Here is a 20,931-nt window from a genome sequence, read left to right as displayed (position 1 = left end):
GAGTAAACTGCAAATACCAAGGGAATATCATGGTTTCAAGAAAGTTCTGAATAAAAATAATTGAATATTTTTTACCTAGGGACTACTTTGATGAATTGATTTATAACATCATACCTTGTAAATACATATATTTTATGAATGGACAGAGGAAGAGAGCGGCACAAAGAGAAGGCTCTGTATTGCCAGAATCCATATTTAATGTAATAGTCAGTTTCTCATACAGAGCCATGTAATTGATAGGCTCTTAATACATATCTGATTATAGCACAGAAAACAAAAAAACAATAAGGACTCTAACTTTGTTCACGTAAGGTATGAACAAACAGAATTCCTATTCAGTAAACAAGAGAGAACAGTTCATAGTCCATTTTCCTTTCCATGCTTATTTGTTTTTTAAGAGAAGAAGAGAGAGAGAGAAAGAGAGAGAGAGAGAGAGAGAGAGAGATGATGTGAGAAACATTCATTGGTTGCCTCTCGTACATGCCTCAATCAGGACTGAACTTGCAACCTAGGTATGTGCCCTGACCGGGAATTGGAGCCATGACCTTTTGGTATATAGGTAAATGCTCCAACCAACTAAGCCACACCGGCCAGGGCTCCCTTTCCATGTTTACTAAGAAAATGACTATTTTTTATCTTTTAAAAATGTATATAAAATATGTTAAAAAAACACTGTTTTTGAAAGAATATAAAGATGATAATATAATAAACACAGTAAACAATGGAATGTCTTAGATAAAAAGGTACTTGTGTATCAGGATATAAATGTGTAGCACAGAAAAGGAAAAGACAGAGAAAGTATTTTTAAAAAGCTCTTCTGTAACAACATGCTAGTCCCTTTAAGAAGGTTGTCTTTTACAAACCTACTTGTTTCACTGACTCACTTAAACCACAAAATAGTTGCTTGAACAAAAACAAAATAGTACCATGATGTACACACATTGCCTTAAGCGTATGTGGTTTAAAAACTTCCTGTCATTTACTGCACACTTGCTATCTCTCCCAAATATACTTAGAATCCTCCTTCTCCCACACCTGTCATGATCTCAATCTTCATGTTTTAGTCACTACTAAGAATACTATTAAAATGTTAGCGATCACATCATTGCTAGTTTTGAAAGAGATGGAGGAAGATGGTAGATGAATAAGAGGGCACACTGAAATTTTCCGAATGGTCCCGGTTAGGATATGCTTCCATACCAATTTCCTAGTACGCCTGGCTCTGTCATACACATACTGCCATAGCACAGCCACAGTTACCTATAGTGAGAATAGAAACTGGCAGAACTTCAACGGACAGTGGATTAAAGGACACTTACATTTGTAATTAATGTAAGTGTCCTTTAATCCAGGAATTTCTCCTTAGGAATCTATTCTATAGATATGGTCATACACACACAATGATGTATGTGCAAGGTTATTTATACATTATTACTTACTAGAGGCCCAAGGCACGAAATTCGTGCAAGAGTAGGCCTTCCTTCCCCTGGCTGCTGGCACCAGCTTAGCTCCAGCACCGGGTGCCGGGGTCCAGCCCCAGCAGATCCAGGGATCCCCAAAGGTGTGGACGGAGTCGGCGAAGAAGGAATGACACGGAGACTTCTCCAGCCAGGTTTGGTCGCCAGGTTCTAGTCAGGCTCTCCTGCCAATCTCTGCAGTCAGGTTCAGTCCAGGATCCCCTGCCATGCTCTCTCGCCAGGCTTTGCCTCCAGGCTCCGAAGCCAGTCCCTGTCCAGGATCCTCCGGCATGCTCTCGCCAGCGAAGTTCTTCTGTCTCTAGAGAACGTTCTGTGTAGGTTCTGTGCCTAGGCTCTGTCTCTCTTGGTCCTGTCTTCCAAGCCCTGTGTCCTTAGTTCTGTGTTCTGAGTTCTCTCTCATGAGTTCTGTGTTCTAAGTTCTGAGTGTTTCTGTCTTGTTACAACTGTATTTATACCAGTTGATTCAATCCTATCAATCTCTATTACAAAGGTTAGGGCGTTTCTTATCTCCATTCCAGGGAGAAAAGATTATGTAGTTTAAGCATGATTGTTCATAGTTAAAGGGATTAATTACCCGCCTGGCACTTAGTTGAGGGGTTTTATTCCCTCCCTAACTTCAGGGGAAAATCCCTACCTGGGGATTCAACCTTTCTCGGAGAGGTGACCTTGGTTAAAACACAGCGCCAAGAAGGTGAGCAAACATATTAAGAACCGTATGCCATATATGCCAGGTCCCTTGAAACAGCAAGGATGGACCGGCTCCCGGCAAATTCCCCCTTTTTTATTTTTTAAAAGCAAGCATTAAAAAGAAAAACCTGAAATGCTCTCTTATATCCATTTTAAGAGTAGGATTGGCGCTTTCCGCTATTACCTGAGTCCTGATCTATCATCCCAGGGAGAGTTTGCCAATCCTGCACTTTCCCGGGGTGGAAAGGCTGCAGTGGGGTTAAGGATAAGGCTCCTTGGGCCTACCTTCTCCCATGCCTCTACATTTACCTTTCCGGCACCTTTCCTTCCTCAGAAAAGCATGGATGTATTTCTTGTATAAAATGTTCCATCTGACTGGGAGTAACCTTAATTCCTCTGCTAGCAAGCATATGTGTTAAAAGATCAATACGGAGTCTTTTTTCTTTAGACTCAGTATGGCACATCTTCTTAATCTAAAGATCAATACAGAGTCTTCTTTCTTTGGACTCAGTATGGCACATCTTCTCAATCTAAGAATCAATACAGAGTCTTCTTTCTTTGGACCCAGTATGGCACATCTTCTCAATCTAAGTTCTGTACTATCCACCTTCTTACCCTACTTATCCTCTATAGGGGGGTCTGTAGCACCCTGGTGGAGTCCTATCCGTCCCGAGTGTGGGGTTCTCAATGGGGGGGCTTACCTAAGGGAATCCTGTTCCAGGGGTTCCCAAAGGTGTGGGCGGAGTAGGCGAAGACTATCCACCCTCTTCCTACGGTGGAGTCTGATCCATCCCGAGTGTGGAGGTTCTCAATGGGGCGGCTTACCTAAGGGAATCCTGTTCCAGGGGTTCCCAAAGGTGTGGACGGAGTTGGCGAAGACTATCCACCCTCTTCCTACGGTGGAGTCCGATCCGTCCCGAGTGTGGGGCGCTTATCTAGGGGTCCCTGTTCGGACGCCAGATGCTGGGGTCCAACCCCAGCGGGTCCAGGGGTTCCCAAAGGCGTAGACGGAGTCGGCGAAGAAGGAATGACACGGAGACAGCGTTCAGTTGATCAGCAGCCTAGCCAGGATCTCCAGCCAGAATCTCCAGCCAAGTTCTGGTCTGGATCTCCAGAGAGGTTCTGCTTAGGATCTCCAGAGAGGTTCTTTCCAGGTTCTCCAGTCAGGTTCAGTCACCAGGTTCTAGTCAGGCTCTCCTGCCAATCTCCGCAGTCAGGTTCAGTCCAGGTCCCCTGCCATGCTCTCTCGCCAGGCTCTGCCTCCAGGCTCCGAGGCCAGTCCCGGTCCAGGATCCTCCGGCATGCTCTTGCCAGCGAAGTTCTTCTGTCTCTAGAGAATGTTCTGTGTAGGTTCTGTGCCTAGGCTCTGTCTCTCTTGGTCCTGTCTTCCAAGCCCTGTGTCTTGCTGTCTAGTTACATCTGTATTTATACCAGTTGATTCAATCCTATCAATCTCTATTACAAAGGTTAGGGCGTTTCTTATCTCCATTCCAGGGAGTAAAGATTATGTAGCTTAAGCATGATTGTTTGTAGTTAAATTGATTAACTACCTGCCTGGCACTTAGTTAAGGAGTTTCATCCCCTCCCTAACTTCAGGGGAAAATCCCTACCTGGGGATTCAACCTTTCTCGGAGAGGTGACCTTGGTTAAAACACAGCGCCAAGAAGGCGAGCAAATATATTAAGAACCGTATGCTATATATGCCAGGTCCCTTGAAACAGCAAGGATGGACCGGCTCCCGGCAAATTCCCCCTTTTTTATTTTTTAAAAGCAGGCATTAAAAAGAAAAACCTGAAATGCTCTCTTATATCCATTTTAAGAGTAGGATTGGCGCTTTCCGCTATTACCTGAGTCCTGATCTATCATCCCAGGGAGAGCTTGCCAATCCTGCACTTTCCCAGGGTAGAAAGGCTGCAGTGGGGTTAAGGATAAGGCTCCTTGGGCCTACCTTCTCCCATGCCATTACATTTACCTTTCCGGCACCTTTCCTTCCTCAGAAAAGCATGGACATACTTCTTGTATAAAACGTTCTGTCTGACTGGGAGTAACCTTAATTCCTCTGCTAGCAAGCATATGTGTTAAAAGATCAATACAGAGTCTTCTTTCTTTAGACTCAGTATGGCACATCTTCTTAATCTAAAGATCAATACAGAGTCTTCTTTCTTTGGACTCAGTATGGCACATCTTCTCAATCTAAGTTCTGTACTATCCACCTTCTTACCCTATTTATCCTCTATAGGGGGGTCTGTAGCACCCTGGTGGAGTCCTATCCGTCCCGAGTGTGGGGGTTTTCAAGGGGGGGGCTTACCTAGGGGAATCCTGTTCCAGGCATTCCCAAAGGTGTGGACGGAGTCGGCGAAGACTATCCACCCTCTTCCTATGGTGGAGTCCTATCCGTCCCGAGTGCAGGGCGCTTACCTAGGGGGTCCCTGTTCGGGCGCCATATGCCGGGGTCCAACCCCAGCAGGTCCAGGGGTCCCCAAAGGTGTGGACGGAGTCAGCGAAGAAGGAAAGACTCAGTAACAGCATTCAGTTGATCAGCAGCCTAGCCAGGATCTCCAGCCAAGTTCTGTACAGGTTCTCCAGAGAGGTTCTGCTTCGGATCTCCAGAGAGGTTCTGTCCAGGTTCGCCAGTCAGGTTCAGTCACCAGGTTCTAGTCAGGCTCTCCTGCCAATCTCCGCAGTCAGGTTCAGTCCAGGATCCCCTGCCATGCTCTCTCTCCAGGCTCTGCCTCCAGGCTCCGAGGCCAGTCCCGGTCCAGGATCCTCCGGCATGCTCTTGCCAGCGAAGTTCTTCTGTCTCTAGAGAATGTTCTGTGTAGGTTCTGTGCCTAGGCTCTGTCTCTCTTGGTCCTGTCTTCCAAGCCCTGTGTCTTGCTGTCTAGTTACATCTGTATTTATACCAGTTGATTCAATCCTATCAATCTCTATTACAAAGGTTAGGGCGTTTCTTATCTCCATTCCAGGGAGTAAAGATTATGTAGCTTAAGCATGATTGTTTGTAGTTAAATTGATTAACTACCCGCCTGGCACTTAGTTAAGGAGTTTCATCCCCTCCCTAACTTCAGGGGAAAATCCCTACCTGGGGATTCAACCTTTCTCGGAGAGGTGACCTTGGTTAAAACACAGCGCCAAGAAGGTGAGCAAATATATTAAGAACCGTATGCTATATGTGCCAGGTCCCTTGAAACAGCAAGGATGGACCGGCTCCCGGCAACCGGGGACCCGGGCTTCCCTCTGGCTGCCAGCAGGCACCCAGGACCTGGGCTTCCTTCTGGTCGCCGGCAGGCACCTGGGACCTGGGCTTCCTCCGCAGCCCCAGATTCGTCCGGAAGGTCGTCTGGTCTAATTAGCATATTATGCTTTTATTATTATAGAAGAAGATAATAGCAAAAACTTTGTAACAGATTAAATGTTTATCAATGTGGAAATGATTAATAATGGCACATCCTACAATAGACTGTGCTAGTAAAAGGTATGAGAATGCTCGTTATGTATTGATATGAAATATTGACCAAGATAAATTACTCAGTGAAAAAGGCAGAATTACTCTATAATTTGAGTCAGAGTTTTTTCTTTTATCTATGTCTTCCCTTAAGTCTCTCTATCCTATTTAATAAAGAAGTAATATGCAAATTAACCCTCACGCCCTCACAAGATGGCTGCCTATGACCAGGCTGACCGGGGGGTTAGTGAGCAGACGACTGAATAGAAGGCTGTGTGGGGTGACCAGGCCAGCGGGGAGGCCGTGAGGGGCGACCAGGTCGGCAGGGGGTGAGGTAGTTAGGGTGACCAGGCAGGCAGTCAGGTGAGCGATTAGGAGCCAGCGGTCCAGGATTGTGAGGGGCATGTCTGACTGCCTATATAGGCCCGATCCCCGGGATCAGGTCTAAACCAGCAGTCGGACATCCCCTAAGGGGTCCTGGATTGGAGAGGGTGCAGGCTGGGCTGAGGGGATCCCCCCTCCCCTTCACAAATTTCGTGCACCGGGCCTCTAGTGCATATATAGAAATCTTCTGAAGAAAGATGCCATGAACTTTTTCCATAGCCTTTAAAATATTTCCCAGTAAATTTCCTAGTTAGAAAAGATGTTCATATTGTGGATAGATATAGAAAAAGCAGGACATGGTTCTGGACATCGTAATATTTTAAAAGAACAACCAAAAACAATTCTTATAATTGACTTTATGTTACCTAAGTGGATGAAAGATATAAAAAGTGTATATTTTGTGCTACTATTTATTCTGTGACTCCAATGCCATCTGCAGTAATAATCATATCCATTTTAGATACAGAACTTGGTTGAAAGATCAGCAACTTTCCACTCTGAGTGCCTTCAAATATAATTACAGAAGTGAAATTCATAAAGTTTTTGCTAAGGATCTTGTACAAAATCATGCAAAAAAGGGAATTAAGAACAGAATCTAAGTTCCTAAAGATAGTGAATTTTATTCTTAATTTCTTTCTTCCACCTCTCCACCAATGTAATTTTCTGTATTTCAATGATGGCCTATATGCTATTAGAGTGTGTAGGGACAGAACATAATGAGAGTGAAATGTTTAAAAATTTGAGTTTCACTGACCATGTGGTTCTTTCAACTTACTCCTGCGCTGGGTTCTAGCATAAAGTACCACCTGCTGGACAACTTCCAGTTGCTCTTCAATTCGGGGAAAATGAAAGTCAGTGCACTCTTGGCAAACTGTGGCAAAATCTAAGGAACCCAAAACATGTACAAACTTTAAAAGTGAACTATCAAATATTTAGTATTTACTTACAGACAAGAAGATCCGGTGAAATAGAACATAAAATTCACAAGTATGATTTCTTATACTTGTCCTTTCAACAATTATGTCTTATGAAGTTAAGGTACAGCAATTTTGTTTTTATCAGAAACAATCTCTCCATCACTCAAAAGAGTAAACAATAGACAAGGAAATTTTAAGGTAATTCCAAGTCTTCTTTAAACAATAGATAGTTTGGTCATAATCCAGTCACAAATAGACTTTCTTCAAGCTTCCTTTAAAAAGTTAATATATTTTAAAACAGTTGATATATTGAAATCTTTTAAATAATCATAAAAAATGAGTTGTATTCTGAGGGAAGGTATACATTTTACCTAGCACATTTAAGAAATAGGTTATTTAAAAAACAAAAAGGTACAAATGGATAAATTAAAATTCACTAAGCCAGGATCTGTTTCTAAATTGAAACTACATTTATCTTTTTTTTTAAAGCTATTGCTATTCTCTTCTTAAAAAAATTTTTTTTTATTGATTTCAGAGAGGAAGGGAGGGGAGAGATAGAAACATCAATAATGAGAGAGAATCACTGATTGGCTGCCTCCTGCACACCCCTCCACTGGGGATCGAGTTTGCAACCAGGGCATGTGCCCTTGACCAGAATTGAACCTGGGACGCTCTAGCCACTGAGCCAAACCAGCTAGGGCTACATTTATATCTTGATTGTTCTTTTTGTTGTACCTTGAAACAAGGAACATGTAAGAGCATTGTTTATAATATAATACAATTTTAAGAAAAATTAAATATTCCAAAGCACCATGCCCATGTTAAAGCATGAAACAAATCTAAAATAGCTGTGACTGAATAGGTTATTTGGTCTACTTGAACACTGGGATGATTACAAATTTTTTTCAACTTTTCCATAATTTAATTACTTTCTTTGTAAGAATAGTATTTTAAAACGAAATTTAATGAAATAAATATGTATAATGGTAACTTACCTCTTTTAATACCACTATATGAATTAATTCTATTATCTACTAGTAAAACCAGGCCACAGAGAGATGTGGAATAAAGTGACAGAGCTGTCTGGAGTCGATGGAGCTTCACACCACTTCGATGATTTCTTTTGTGCTTACAGAAATCCAGCATGTCTGCTCTCAGCAATCTCAAATTATGCATGGTCTTCAACTGAGCTCCTAGGGGATATAGGCAACAACCCCAAAAAGATACTTAGCTGAAAAATCTAGTACAACAGGATGCAAATTTCTATGACAAGCATCCCGATAAATCTGTCCTACAAATTACTGAAACTAGGTCTTGCATTTTCCCATTTTAATAACTAGTAATATTGAATCTTTCTATTTGCAAAAAGTAATATATAAGCTAAAACTTATAGCCAAAAATCTGTAGGTTTTTTTGGAGCAGGATATACTTTGTAATTAAAACTAACATAGGTATGTTTTACTCACATGCTAGGAATTTTTCTTATAGCATACAAAAAGCTTCACAACTTATAATAAATTATGACTGTAAAAAATTAATATACTTACCTAAGTGAATGGTAAAACTTTCTTCTAACTTTCTCTGTTCCTCATAAATCCTTCCATTTGGTTCTACTGATTCTCTGAACTGACTTGGTTGAACTTTAATTTCTTCACTGAAATTAATAAAATTATTGATTTGGGGGGGATGTTTATCAAGAACTTGTAAACTTTTCTTTTAAAGAAAAGAAAGATTCCTAACAAAATGACAAACTAACATATGAGAGTAACTGTTAATTTATTCCTAAACTTATCCTTAATCCATGATGACAAATAAGATCATAAGTACCAAGAGGTTCTAAAGTTCCCACTTGTTCTTTCATTTCCTCACAGTAAATAATGCACATAATTCATTTTCAGTCACTATCATATCAATTCATATATTATCATTTTATATTTCTTTGTGGCCTACGAGAATGATTAAAAGAAGTGACCAACTTATCACTTTAAAAATAACATTTAAAAAATACATACTACTGATTGTATGTATTGCGGTAGACAAAATTGGAAAATAGGCAAAGTGAAAGAAATGAAAATTAAAAATAAAACATCACATGGATAAAGGACTTAAATATACGACGGGAAACCATAAAAATACTAGAAGAATCCAAAGGCAACAAAATCTCAAACATATGCCAAAGCAATTTCTTCACTGATACAGCTCCTAGGGCATTGGAAACTAAAGAGAAAATAAACAAATGGGACTACATCAAAATAAAAAGCTTCTGCACAGCAAAAGAAACCATCAACAAAACAACAAGAAATCCCACTGCTTGGGAGAACATATTTAACAATGTTATCACTGATAAGGGTTTAATCTCCAACATTTATAGGGAACTCATATAACTTAACAAAAGGAAGATAAACAATCCAATAAAAAAATGGGCAAAGGACCTAGATAGACACCTTTCAAAAGAGGACATTCAGAAAGCCAAGAGACATATGAAAACATGTTCAAAGTCACTAATCATCTGAGAGATGCAAATCAAAACAACAATGAGGTACCATCTTACACCTGTCAGAATGGCTATCATCAATAAATCAACAAACAACAGGTGCTGGAGAGGATGTGGAGAAAAAGGAACACTCCTGCACTGCTGGTGGGAATGCAGAATGGTGCAGCCACTATGAAAGACAGTATGGAGTTTCCTCAAAAAACTAAAAATGAAACTCCCATTTGACCCTGTGATCCCACTTCTAGGAATATATCCCAAGAAAACAGAAACACCAATCAGAAAGGATATATGCACCCCTATGTTCATAGCAGCACAATTCACCATAGCTAAGATCTGGAAACAGCCTAAGTGCCCATCAGCAGATGAATGGATTAGAAAACTGTGGTATATCTACACAATGGAATACTATGCTGCTGTAAAAAGGAAGGAACTCTTACCATTTGCAACGGCATGGATGGAACTGGAGAGCATTATGCTAAGTGAAATAAGCCAGTCAATGAAGGAAAAATACCACATGATCTCACTCATTTATGGATAATAAAGACCATTATAAACTTATGAACAAAAATAGATACAGAGGCGAAGCTGCCTCGAACAAACTGTCAAACTACAGCAGGAAGGCCGGGGAGGGTTGGGGGGCAGGAGGGCGAGGTAAGAGATCAACCGAAGGACTTGTATGCATGCATATAAGCATAACCAATGGACATAAGACACTGGGGGGTAGGGGAGGCCAGGGGATTATCAAGGGCGGGGGAAAAAAGGAGACATATGTAATACTCTTTGTAATACTTTAAGCAATAAAACAATAAAAAAAAGAAAAAAGAAAATAAAATATATATTTTATGAAGAAAAAAAATAAAACATCACATAATAATAGAAAAAAATAAAGTTAATTTTGATGTATTTTTTCCCCATCAACATTCTCCTCCCATTAAAGGACTTCTCTATTTGCCCTACTTTGCTCTTGTATTTCCTGAAAAGGTTTCCATGGAGGCACTTTAACTGTACAGTTGTTCAATTCAAATTTCATTGTATTGTTAGGGACAGAAATAGAATAGTGAGGACTAGTCCTATATAATAAAAGAGAAACATGTAAATTAACTGTCACTCCACCATGCTCAAGCCACGCCCACAAGCCATGCCAACCAGCCAATCAGGAGTGAGTATGCAAATTAACCCAACTAAGATGGTGGTGGCCACGGAGCTGGAGCAAGCAGGAGGCTTGGGTTGCCCCTGGCGATGGAGGAAGTCAAGCTTCCCTCCTGCACTGGCTGGCCCCTGGCTCGGCTCAAGGCTATAAAGTTTCAATTATAGAAGATAAATAAATCCCAGAAAAAAAAGAAAAAAGAAAAAAAGAAGAGGCTGGTAGCTTGGGTCGCTGGGGTGTGTGGCCAGCCTGAAAAGCCCTCAGCCCCTCACCCAGGCTGGCCAGGCACTCCAGTGGGACTCCCTAACCCTGAAGGTGCTGTGGCCAGCCTGCAAACAGCCATCAGCCCCTCACCCAGGCTGGCCACACCCTCAAGGGGAGAGGGTCCCTGCTGAGGGGCTTGACCAGCCTGCAAACAGCCCTCAGTCCCTCACCCAGGCTGGCCAGGCACCTTGAAGGTGCTGTGGCCAGCCTGCAAACAGCCATCAGCCACTCACCCAGGTTGGCCAGACACCCCAGCAGGACCCCCCTCCCTGAAGGGGGTGTGGCCAACCTGAAAACAGCCCTCAGCCCCTCACCCAGGCTGGCCAGGCACTCCAGCAGGGACCCTCACCCTGATCTGGGACACCCTTCAGGGCAAACCAGCCTGCCCCCACCCATGCACCAGGCCTCTATCCTATATGATAAAAGGGTAATATGCAAATTGACCCTAACAGCAGAATGACTGGGAATTACAGGTCACTATGACACACACTGACCACCATGGGGCAGATGCTCAATGCAGGAGCTGCCCCCTGGTGGTCAGTGCACTCCCACAGGGTGAGCTCTGTTCAGCCACAAGCCAGGCCGCTAAGGATGTCTGACTGCAACTTAGGCCTGGTCCTTGCTGACAAGTGGACATCCCCCGAGGGCTCCTGGGCTGCCAGGGGGATGTCTGACTGCCAGTTTAGGCCTGATCCCTTGGGGAATGGGCCTAATCCAGCAGGTGGACATGCCCTGAGGGGTCCCAGACTGCGAGAGGGCACAGGCAGGGCTGAGGGACCCCCGGGCTGAGGTCTCTAGTAGTTTAATAATAATGCATCCATCTGCCTATTTGCAAACAGTTTAATAATAAAGCATCCATCTGCCTGTTTGTTCCCAATCCATAAATATTTACTGAGTATGTCTTATGTGCCAGTATCAAGAGCCAGACACTTGACAGGGATTTGGGTATACAGTAGAAAAGAGATGTATTTTTTTTGTCTTCAAGGCAAGACTAATGGGGAAGACTGACATTACACAAATAAAATGCTACTTCTAAATGTTTATAGTATATACCAGTTGATGCTAGAAATAGGATCATTATACTATGCTAAGTATATTTGCAGTTGAATATACTTTAGGATTTAAAAGAAGAAAGATATTCTCAAATATAAATATACTAGAGGCCCAGTGAACGAAATTCATGCACAGCGGTGGGGGGGGGGGGGGGGGAGAGGACACTCAGCACAGCCTGCACCCTCTCCAATCCGGGACTCTTGGGGGGATGTCCAACTGCCGGTTTAGGATCAGGCCTAAATCGGCAGTTGGACATCCCTCTCACAATCTAGGACCACTGGCTCCTAACTGCTCACCTGCCTGCCAACCTGATCACCCCTAACCGCCTCTGCCTGCCAACCTGATTGCCCCTAACTGGCCCCCTGCAAACCTGGTCGCTCCCAACTGCCTCGCCCTTCCAATCTGGTTGCCTCCAACTGCCCCCCCTGCTGGCCTTGTCGCCCCTCACTGGCCCCCCTGCTGGCCTAGTTACCCCCAATTGCCCCCCTGCCGGCCTGGTCGCCCCCAACTGCCACCCCCCCTGCCAAACTGGTCACTCCCAACTGTCCCCCTCCAACCTGGTTGCCCCTCACTGCCCTCCTCTGCTGGCCTGGTCACCCCCAACTGCTCCCCCTGCTGGCCTGGTTGCCCCCAACTGCCCCCCCTGCTGGCCTGGTCACCCTCACTGCCCCCCCTCTGCCGGCCTGGTCACCCCTCACTGTCCCCCCTGCCAGCCTGGTCACCCAACGCAGCCTGCTGTTCGGTCATTTGGTAAACCCTCACTGTCCCTGCTGCCAGCCTGGTCGCCCCATGCATCATGCTGCTCAGTCGTTTGGTCATCCCTCACTAAGCCCCCTGCCAGCCTGGTTGCTCCACACAGCCTGCTGCTCAGTCGTTTGGTTGTCCCTCACTAACCCCCCTGCTGGCCTTGTCACCCCACTCAGCCTGTTTGGTCGTCCATTTAGTTGTTTTGATGTGACGGCCCCTGGCTCTTTATATATATATATATATATATATATAGACTAGTAGCCCGGTGCACGAAATTTGTGCATGGGAGAAGGGGTGTCCCTCAGCCCAGCCTGCATCCTCTCCAATCTTGGACCCTTTGGGGGATGTCGACTGCCGGTTTAGGCCTGATCCCAGGATGTCTGACAGGCCTGATCCCAGGATGTCCAGCAGGCCTGATCCCAGGATGTCTGACAGGCCTGATCCCAGGATGTCCCTGGATGTCCGGCAGGCCTGATCCCAGGATGTCCGACTGCCGGGATTGGGCCTAAACCTGCAGTTGGACATCCCTCTCACAATCCTGGACTGCTGGCACCTAACCGCTCACCTGCGTGCCTGCCTGATTTCCCCTAATCGCTTCTGCCTGCCAGCCTGATTGCAACCTAACTGCTCCCCTGCTGGCCTGATTGATGCCTAACTGCTCCCCTGCTGGCCTGATTGATGCCTAACTGCTCCCCTGCTGGCCAGATCACCCCCAAGGCTTTTATTAGTATAGTATAGTATGAAATTTTCACAGAAAATTTCACTAACCCTGTTTTACAATAAGGGCTTGACGACTGAATCATTGGGGCCAGACACCAAGATTACTTTCTTTGAATAGTGGAGGGAATAATTATCTTGTCTTTAAGTTGCCCTAAACATCAAATAAGATAATGGCTTAGAAAAGTATAAAAGCACCATATAAAGACAACTGTCTTTTTCAAGTACTGAAAAGACAATAAAGTGGTAAAATGAAAAACACTATTTTTATTCTCCCCCTTCCTTCCTTTACAGCCTTTATTTAAACTTTGAAATTTAGAAAAATTTCACTATTTTCATTTCTTTACATTCAATATTATTTCGTATTAGTTTCAGGTTTTATATTAGTTACAGAATAGTGGTTAGACAATCATATACTTTATAAAGTGTTCCCCGATATTTCCAGTACCCACCTGGCTTCATACCGTCATTACAACACTATTGACTATATTCCCTATTTAAGTGACAATAGGTTTACAGGTTCCTTCCAACCTTTCTTTTGTGTTGCTCGCCCTTCCTGTTCTTTCTCACCTCTTCACTCATTTTCTTTATATAGTATCTCAATTGGCCCTCAAAGCTCAGTGAAGGTACTGGGACACGCTTAATCCATTTTACAGACCAGGAAACTGAGGCCAATTCCAGTTGGCTATGGAACTGGATTCAGCGTGCAGGAAGCCCTCACAGCCATGCTCTCCACCTTTCCTAAGGGACAGCCTCGGGACAAACAGAACAAACCTCCCCATGAGGCTTCCGAGCCTTGTTCTCAAGCACCTCTTCATCATGGATGCTCCACATTCTTTCCTCTCCCCGCTCCCACCCCCATTCTTTACTACCTTCCCTTCTGGGGAGCAGGTGGTAGGCTTGGCATTTACTGTGCAGGCAAGTACCCCCATGGGGTGGGGCAAGAACTGGGGGCGGGGTGGGGCGGGAACTGGGCGCAGGGTGGGCGCAGGCTTGCTTTTGGGCCAAGGCGGGAGCAGGAGTCCCAGCCTCTCAAGTGTGCAGGCCACGGCAAGGCCCCAGTTAGCGCCGGGAGCTTCACCAAACCACCGCGGTGGGGTACCCAGCAGTGTGGCGCTCCTCCACTGAGGTGGTGCCGCCCCTCAACCCCCGCCTCAGGGCTGCGAGTTTGTGCCCCTCTGCTCGGAGTCCTTCCATGCCAGCAGTCATTGCCTCTTTTTTTTTTTTTTTTTTAAATATATTTTATTGATTTTTCACAGAGAGGAAGGGAGAGAGATAGAGTCAGAAACATCGATGAGAGAGAAACATCGATCAGCTGCCTCCCGCACATCCCCCACCGGGAATGTGCCCGCAACCCAGGCACATGCTCCTGACCGGAATCGAACCCGGGACCCCTCAGTCCGCAGGCCGATGCTCCATCCACTGAGCCAAACCGGTCTTGGCCATTGCCTCTTGTTTCCCACGTCTTGGTGCCACTGCAGAACCTCGCTCTCTGCAGGCGAGGCAGATCCCCGCCTGCCAGCACCCTACGAGGCCTGAGACCCTTCCAGTGCACCCCGCCTTGGCGCTGCTCTGCGCCCCTTGGGCTGCCCGCCTCCTGGCCAGCCGCTTTGCTGAAGCCATAGTGCTTGCCCCTCAGGCGGAGGCTTGTCCGCAGGACTGCAGACGCCATGGCCGCAGTTCCTGGCTGGCCGCTTTGCTGAAGCTTCCTCTTCTTTCACGTGCTCTCCTCAGACCCCCAGGAGCTTGGACCCGGTGGCCCTGCCCTTCCATGGCTACCTGCAGCCCCCGCTCAACCCAGCTCTCCCGGCCGCCTGCCTGTCAGGAAGCTGCCGGGGCACCTTGCTGCGGGCAGCGTGGTTCTGGAGCAGGGGCTGGGGTATGGGGAGCAGCTCCAGTAAAGTTTAGTAAACCCCAGGCCCCCAGCTCCTCCTTGAGCAGAGCCCAGGGCAGGCTGGGGGCCTGGGTCCGGACAGTGCAGCGGCGGAGGCGGTGGCAGCAAAGCGGAGAGGCTGCATTGGCCCGCCGGAGTGGGCGGGTTGTGCCTCGCTGCTCGGCTCCCGGTCCACAGGCCCACATACTGCAGCAGCAGCGGCAGAGCGGTGAGGCTGCATAGGCCCGCCTGAGTGCGCAGGTCATGCCTTCCTTCCTGCTCACCCCTGCGGCCCCGGCCGGGTCCACAGGCCTGGACACTGCCGCGATCAGCCCGCCAGAGTGGTAACAGGCCTTGACACTTCAGCAGTGGGACTGAGGGGACTGGGCGCCGCCATCTTTGTTACAGAGTGACAAAGTGACGGTTAATTTCCATACTACTCTTGTATTAGATAGGGTAGCCGGGAAATAACAAAGCACTGTCAAGCTCTTGGGTTATCTATAAAATATAATGTAATTAGGCCATAAGGAACCATGCAAGTTATAAATCACAAAAAGTCCTCTATACTACTTTTGTACTTTGTACATGCTATTACTGTACCTATTGCTCTATGTAGTTTTATTTTATTTACAGGTCTCCAATCTCTCTAGAATATAAGCTCCACATGGGCAGGTAACGTTTTTATTTTTTTGCTTTGATAATACTTAGCATTTAAGATGCATTCAACTAATGTTTACTGCACTGAAGGAAACCACTTTAAAGAAACAAGAGATAGTACTTGGGGTATTTAGTTATATACACCTAAGAAATTTACAAGGCTAAGTTCTAGGGGAGAAACCACTATTTTAAACCAACCAATTAACCCTCTTCCAAAATAATCCACATAAAATTTATGAAACAAAAGGCTTTTTTAAAAAGCCATCCAATTTGGAAACCCACCAAAGCTGTTTGCAGCAGCTTTTCCGTATGAATGTCTTGTCGTGGCTCAGGCTTCAGACTTTCCTAAAATCTTTCAAACAAGCAGCAGCTGGCATCAGTATGCCCCATACCTATCAATAGGTGCCCAAGACTCAGCACTAGCACCAACCTATGTTGATTCACAGCGTGGCCTCGCCTGAACACTTCTAAGCCCAATATAAGTAGCAGCCATCTGAAGATTGCTCTGTAGCTCCTGCCAGGTGGCCCCAGGCAATGCCTGACTTTGCACCTCCCAGGAGGCCCCAGAACCAGTGCACCTGGTGGACAGCTTCAGACCATACTAGAGTATAGCTCTACACATCCACAAGTGACACACTCAAGTGGCAGACTCAGTGAGCACCAAAGCCCCACTGAAGCAAGTCCTGCTCCACAGGGGTGTCTCCTGCACAGCAGCTCTTCCATTATAGTCACAGCTGGTCCTCACAGCCAACTGGTCTGGAGGTCAATTCCTCCCAGTGATGCCAATGGCAATTAAGGCTCAACTACAACAAGAGTGTGCACATAGCTCACTCAGGGGCACTGCTAGTTCAGGTGACTGCGGAGGCTGAACTACTGGGCCCTACAGGACACCTCCTATACAAGGCCACTCTACCAATTCCAGGAGACATAGCAGCGCTGCCTAATACACAGAAATAAACTCAGGGAAGCAGCCAAAATGTGGACACAAAGAAACGTAAAAACAAATGAAAGAACAGAACAAATCCTCAGGAAAAGAACTAAGTAAAATGAAAGCAAGCAAACAACTACATATAGAGTTCAACACAATGGTTATAAGGTTGCTCAAGGATCTTAATGAAAGCTTCAAGGGACTTAGTGAGACTTTCAAGGGCCTTAGTGAGAATTTCAAAGACATGAAAAAGGACCAGTCAGAAATTAAGCACACACTAAATGAAATGAATAATTTACTGGGATTCAACAGTACAGTAGAGGATTCCAAGAATCAAATTAATGATTTGGAATATGAGGAAGCAAAAAGAAAAACACCCAATCATAAGAGCAAAAAGAAAAACACCCAATCATAAGAGCAAAAAGAAAAAAGAACCCCAAAATATGAATATAGTGTAAGGAGCCTCTGGGACAACTTCAAGCATACCAACATTAGCATCATGGGGGTACCAGAAGGAGAAGAGAGAGAACAAGATATTGAAAACCTATTTGAAGAAATAATGACAGAAACCTTCCCCTACCTGGTGAAAAAAATAGACTTACAAGTCCAGGAAGCACAGAGAGTCCCAAACAAGAGGAACCCAAAGAGGCCCACACCAAGACACATCAACACTAATAAAAGAGAAAAATGGTAATTGGCGTACGAGCTACCCTTTTCATTGGCTAATCAGGGCTATATGCAAATTAGCTGCCAACTAAGATTTGCAGTTAACTGCCAACAAGATGGCGGTTAATTTGCATATGTAGGCACAATGCAGGGAGGCCAAAGGGAAAGCAGGAAGAAGCCCCCTGCCACTGACAGTGATCAGAAACCCAGGGGGGAGCTAAGAGCTGGGGGGCAGGGCAAAGGCGGCCCTGGGGCCACCTTTGCCCTGCCCCCCAGCCATGATCGGAGAATCAGGTGCCTTTTCCGCGCCCTGGCCAGTGATAGCAGGAAGTAGGGGCGGAGCCAGCGATGGGAGCTGGGCGTGGTGGAAGCTGGCAGTCCCGGGAGCTAGGGGTCCCTTGCCTGGGCCTAAAGCGGAGCCCACGATCGCGGGGCCACTGCAGCTGCGGGTCCCCGCTGCCCGGGCCGGACGCCTCAGCCAGAGGCTTCAGGCCTGGGCAAGGGGCCGATCCTGCAATTGGAGGGTGATGGGGTCAACGCCTGAGGGCTCCCAGTATGTGAGAGGGGGCAGGCTGGGCTGAGGAACACTCCCCCCCCACACACACCCAGTGCACGAATTTCGTGCACCAGGCCCCTAGTCTACAATAATAAAAGCATAATATGCTAATTAGGCCAGATGTTTTTCCAGATGACCTTCTGGATGAAGCCTGGGCTGTGAGGGAAGCCCGGGCCCCGGGTGCCTGCCAGCAGCTGGAGGGAAGCCCAGGTCCTGGGTGCCAGAGGGAACCCAGTGCCGGCAGCCAGGGGAAGAAAGGCCTACTCTTGCACAAATTTTGTGCATCAGGCCTCTAGTCATAAATAAAATGCCAAGGGTTAAAGACAAAGAGAGAATCTTAAAAGCATAGAGACAAAAGCAGTTAGTTACCTACAAGGGAACACCCACATGACTATCAGCTGATTTCTCAACAGAAACTTTTCAGGCCAGTAGGGAGTGGCAAGAAATATTCAAAGTGATGAAGAGCAAGTACATATAATCAAGATTGCTCTACCCAGCAAAGCTCTCATTTAGAATTGAAGGTCAGATAAAGAGTTCACAGATAAGAAAAAGCTAACGGAGTTCATCACCACCAAACCAGTATTATATGAAATGAGGTATTCTTTAAGAAGAGGAAGAAGAAGGAAAAAAAAAAGATAAAAAATATGAACAATAAAATGGCAATAAATACTTATCTATCAACAATTGAATCTAAAAATCAAAATAGATGAACAAGGAATCTAATGAACAAAACAAACTGATGAATAAAATAGAACCAGAGGCATGGAAATATGGAACAGACTGATGAATCTCACAGGGAAGGAAAGAGGGGGGGCGGGGATGAGAAGAAATTAACCAAAGATCTTATATGAATGCTAGAGGCCCAGTGCACGAAATTTGTGCAAGAGTAGGCCTTCCTTCCCCCAGCTGCCGGCACCAGCTTCCCTCTGGGACCTGGGACCCGGGCTTCCCTCTCTCTGGCCACTGGCAGGCACCCGGGACCTGGGTTTCCCTATGGCTGCTGGCAGGTACCTGGGACCGGGGCTTTCCTTGCAGCCCCAGCTTCGTCCAGAAGGATGGAAGGACTTCCAGAAGGATGTCAGTCTAATTAGCATATTATGCTTTTATTATTATAGATATGTATTACTTATGAACACAGATAATAGGGTGGTGAAGGCCTGGAGTGGAGTAGGAACCTGGTGGAGGAGGGCAATGGGGGACATCTGTAATACTCTCAACAATAAAGATTTTTTTAAAAAAGCATAAAATTACTTTGAATTTTCTTTGGTAACTTAAAAATATCTACAACTAAAAAGGTTCAATTTTACAATAAACACAAATTATTAATAACAGTGAACTTTCATCTAATAAGAATAATACATGATTAATACCTGAGGGAACTGTTGTTGGGGTTTTTTAGGTCCTGATGAAGTTTTATCACCCATTCCTGATACTCTTGTTTTTGGATGGCAGTCGATTGTTTTAATTCATTTGACCATTTATTTTCTAAGTCCTAAACACAGACAATATACCAACTAGTTAATTTTTTTACAAAAATAAGTAAGAAAAAAAAAATAACTGCATATCTAAAATCCATTGTACTTCACTTACTTGTTGGGATTCAAAATGCTGAGCAGCCAGTGAATTTACATCTTGATCTGTCAGTGATTTTCCCAACTCCTGCATCACTTTTTCCATTTCAATACCCTGTCTAAAACATAAATAAGAAGATCACATATATCATTAGAATTTTAAGGTAATATGACCACTCCAGATTCATTGAACAATCTCTAGAAAGTAAAAATAAAATTTTTGTTTTATAGGAATATGTCCAAGAATGGCAACTATAATACCTGGAAAACATTATAACGCCTTTTAAGTGGAGATGTGGAAATAATAATAATTTCATATAATATTAACAACATCATTTGTACAGCTAAATTTTTATTTATTAATTGATTGATTTTAGAAAGAGGAGGGAGGGAGAGAAAGTGAGAAATATAGATTTGTTGTTCCACTTATTTATGCATTTATTAGTTGCTTCTTGTATGTGCCCCTGACTGGAGATTGAACCCACAACTTTTGTGTATCGGGATGATGCTATACCCAACTGAGCTACCCAACAACGGCCCTGTGAAGCTAAATTTTATTTTTATTTTTATTTATTTATTTACTTAAATATATTTTATTGATTTTTTACAGAGAGGAGGGGAGAGGCATAGAGAGTTAGAAACATCGATGAGAGAGAAACATCGATCAGCTGACTCCTGCACATCTCCCACTGGGGATGTGCCCGCAACCCAGGCACATGCCCCTGACTGGAATCGAACCCGGGACCCCTCAGTCCGCAGGCCGATGCTCCATCCACTGAGCCAAACCGGCTTCAGCTGAAGCTAAATTTTAATCTAAATTTAATGCAAAATGAAAGCCGTCAAAATCTAGGTCATCTTTCAATTTCCATGGCTAATGTTTAAAAGTCCAAACCCCATTTCATCTGAAGATTTCCTCAAAGATATTCTGCAATTCCAACTTAAACACATTTTCTATTTATTTGTACATGAGTTAAAGTAATTCCAATCTTTGAAAGTTAGTTTATAAATAGAACCTGCCAATTAGACTCTAAAAATCAAACTGCTATTAAGTCACAAGTTGCCTTTACAGAGAAATATAAAACACTACTAAAAATATGCTTTAGTCTTACCTTATTCATCTATCCAAATAAATAATGTGCAGACACTAAAAATGGTTTTCCCTACAGGAAAAACCAATCAATGGTATTATAAGTTCATATAATGGTTATTTATGGGGGATATTGGTAGTGACTAGATGGACACCAGGAAGCCTTTGGCAGTGCTGGAAATACTCTATTTCTTGAGCTGGGTGATGATTACAGGGTGTACTTACTTTGTAAAAGTTTAGTGAGTTTACACCTACAGTTT

The 20,931-nt window shown here is 44.6% G+C and overlaps 1 protein-coding gene across 4 annotated transcripts in view; it reads right to left on the bottom strand.

The window, feature by feature from the left end:
- C2H12orf4 (chromosome 2 C12orf4 homolog) overlaps positions 1 to 20,931 on the bottom strand; it is a 58,914-nt gene that overhangs the window by 19,671 nt on the left and 18,312 nt on the right. For all 4 annotated transcript variants that reach the window (XM_059683834.1, XM_059683837.1, XM_059683835.1 and 1 more), the window contains exons 5-9: positions 19,604 to 19,703; positions 19,384 to 19,505; positions 8,459 to 8,565; positions 7,907 to 8,104; positions 6,749 to 6,877 (exon numbers count right to left, since the gene is read on the bottom strand). In XM_059683834.1, the coding sequence (XP_059539817.1) occupies positions 6,749 to 6,877; positions 7,907 to 8,104; positions 8,459 to 8,565; positions 19,384 to 19,505; positions 19,604 to 19,703 (656 nt within the window). The remainder of the gene's footprint in view (positions 1 to 6,748; positions 6,878 to 7,906; positions 8,105 to 8,458; positions 8,566 to 19,383; positions 19,506 to 19,603; positions 19,704 to 20,931) is intronic.

The sequence above is a fragment of the Myotis daubentonii genome, chromosome 2, assembly GCF_963259705.1.
Source record: "Myotis daubentonii chromosome 2, mMyoDau2.1, whole genome shotgun sequence".
NCBI classification, from domain to species: Eukaryota; Metazoa; Chordata; class Mammalia; order Chiroptera; family Vespertilionidae; genus Myotis; species Myotis daubentonii.
Note: the sequence above shows the minus strand (reverse complement) of the source record. Positions and strands in the feature narration are given on the sequence as shown.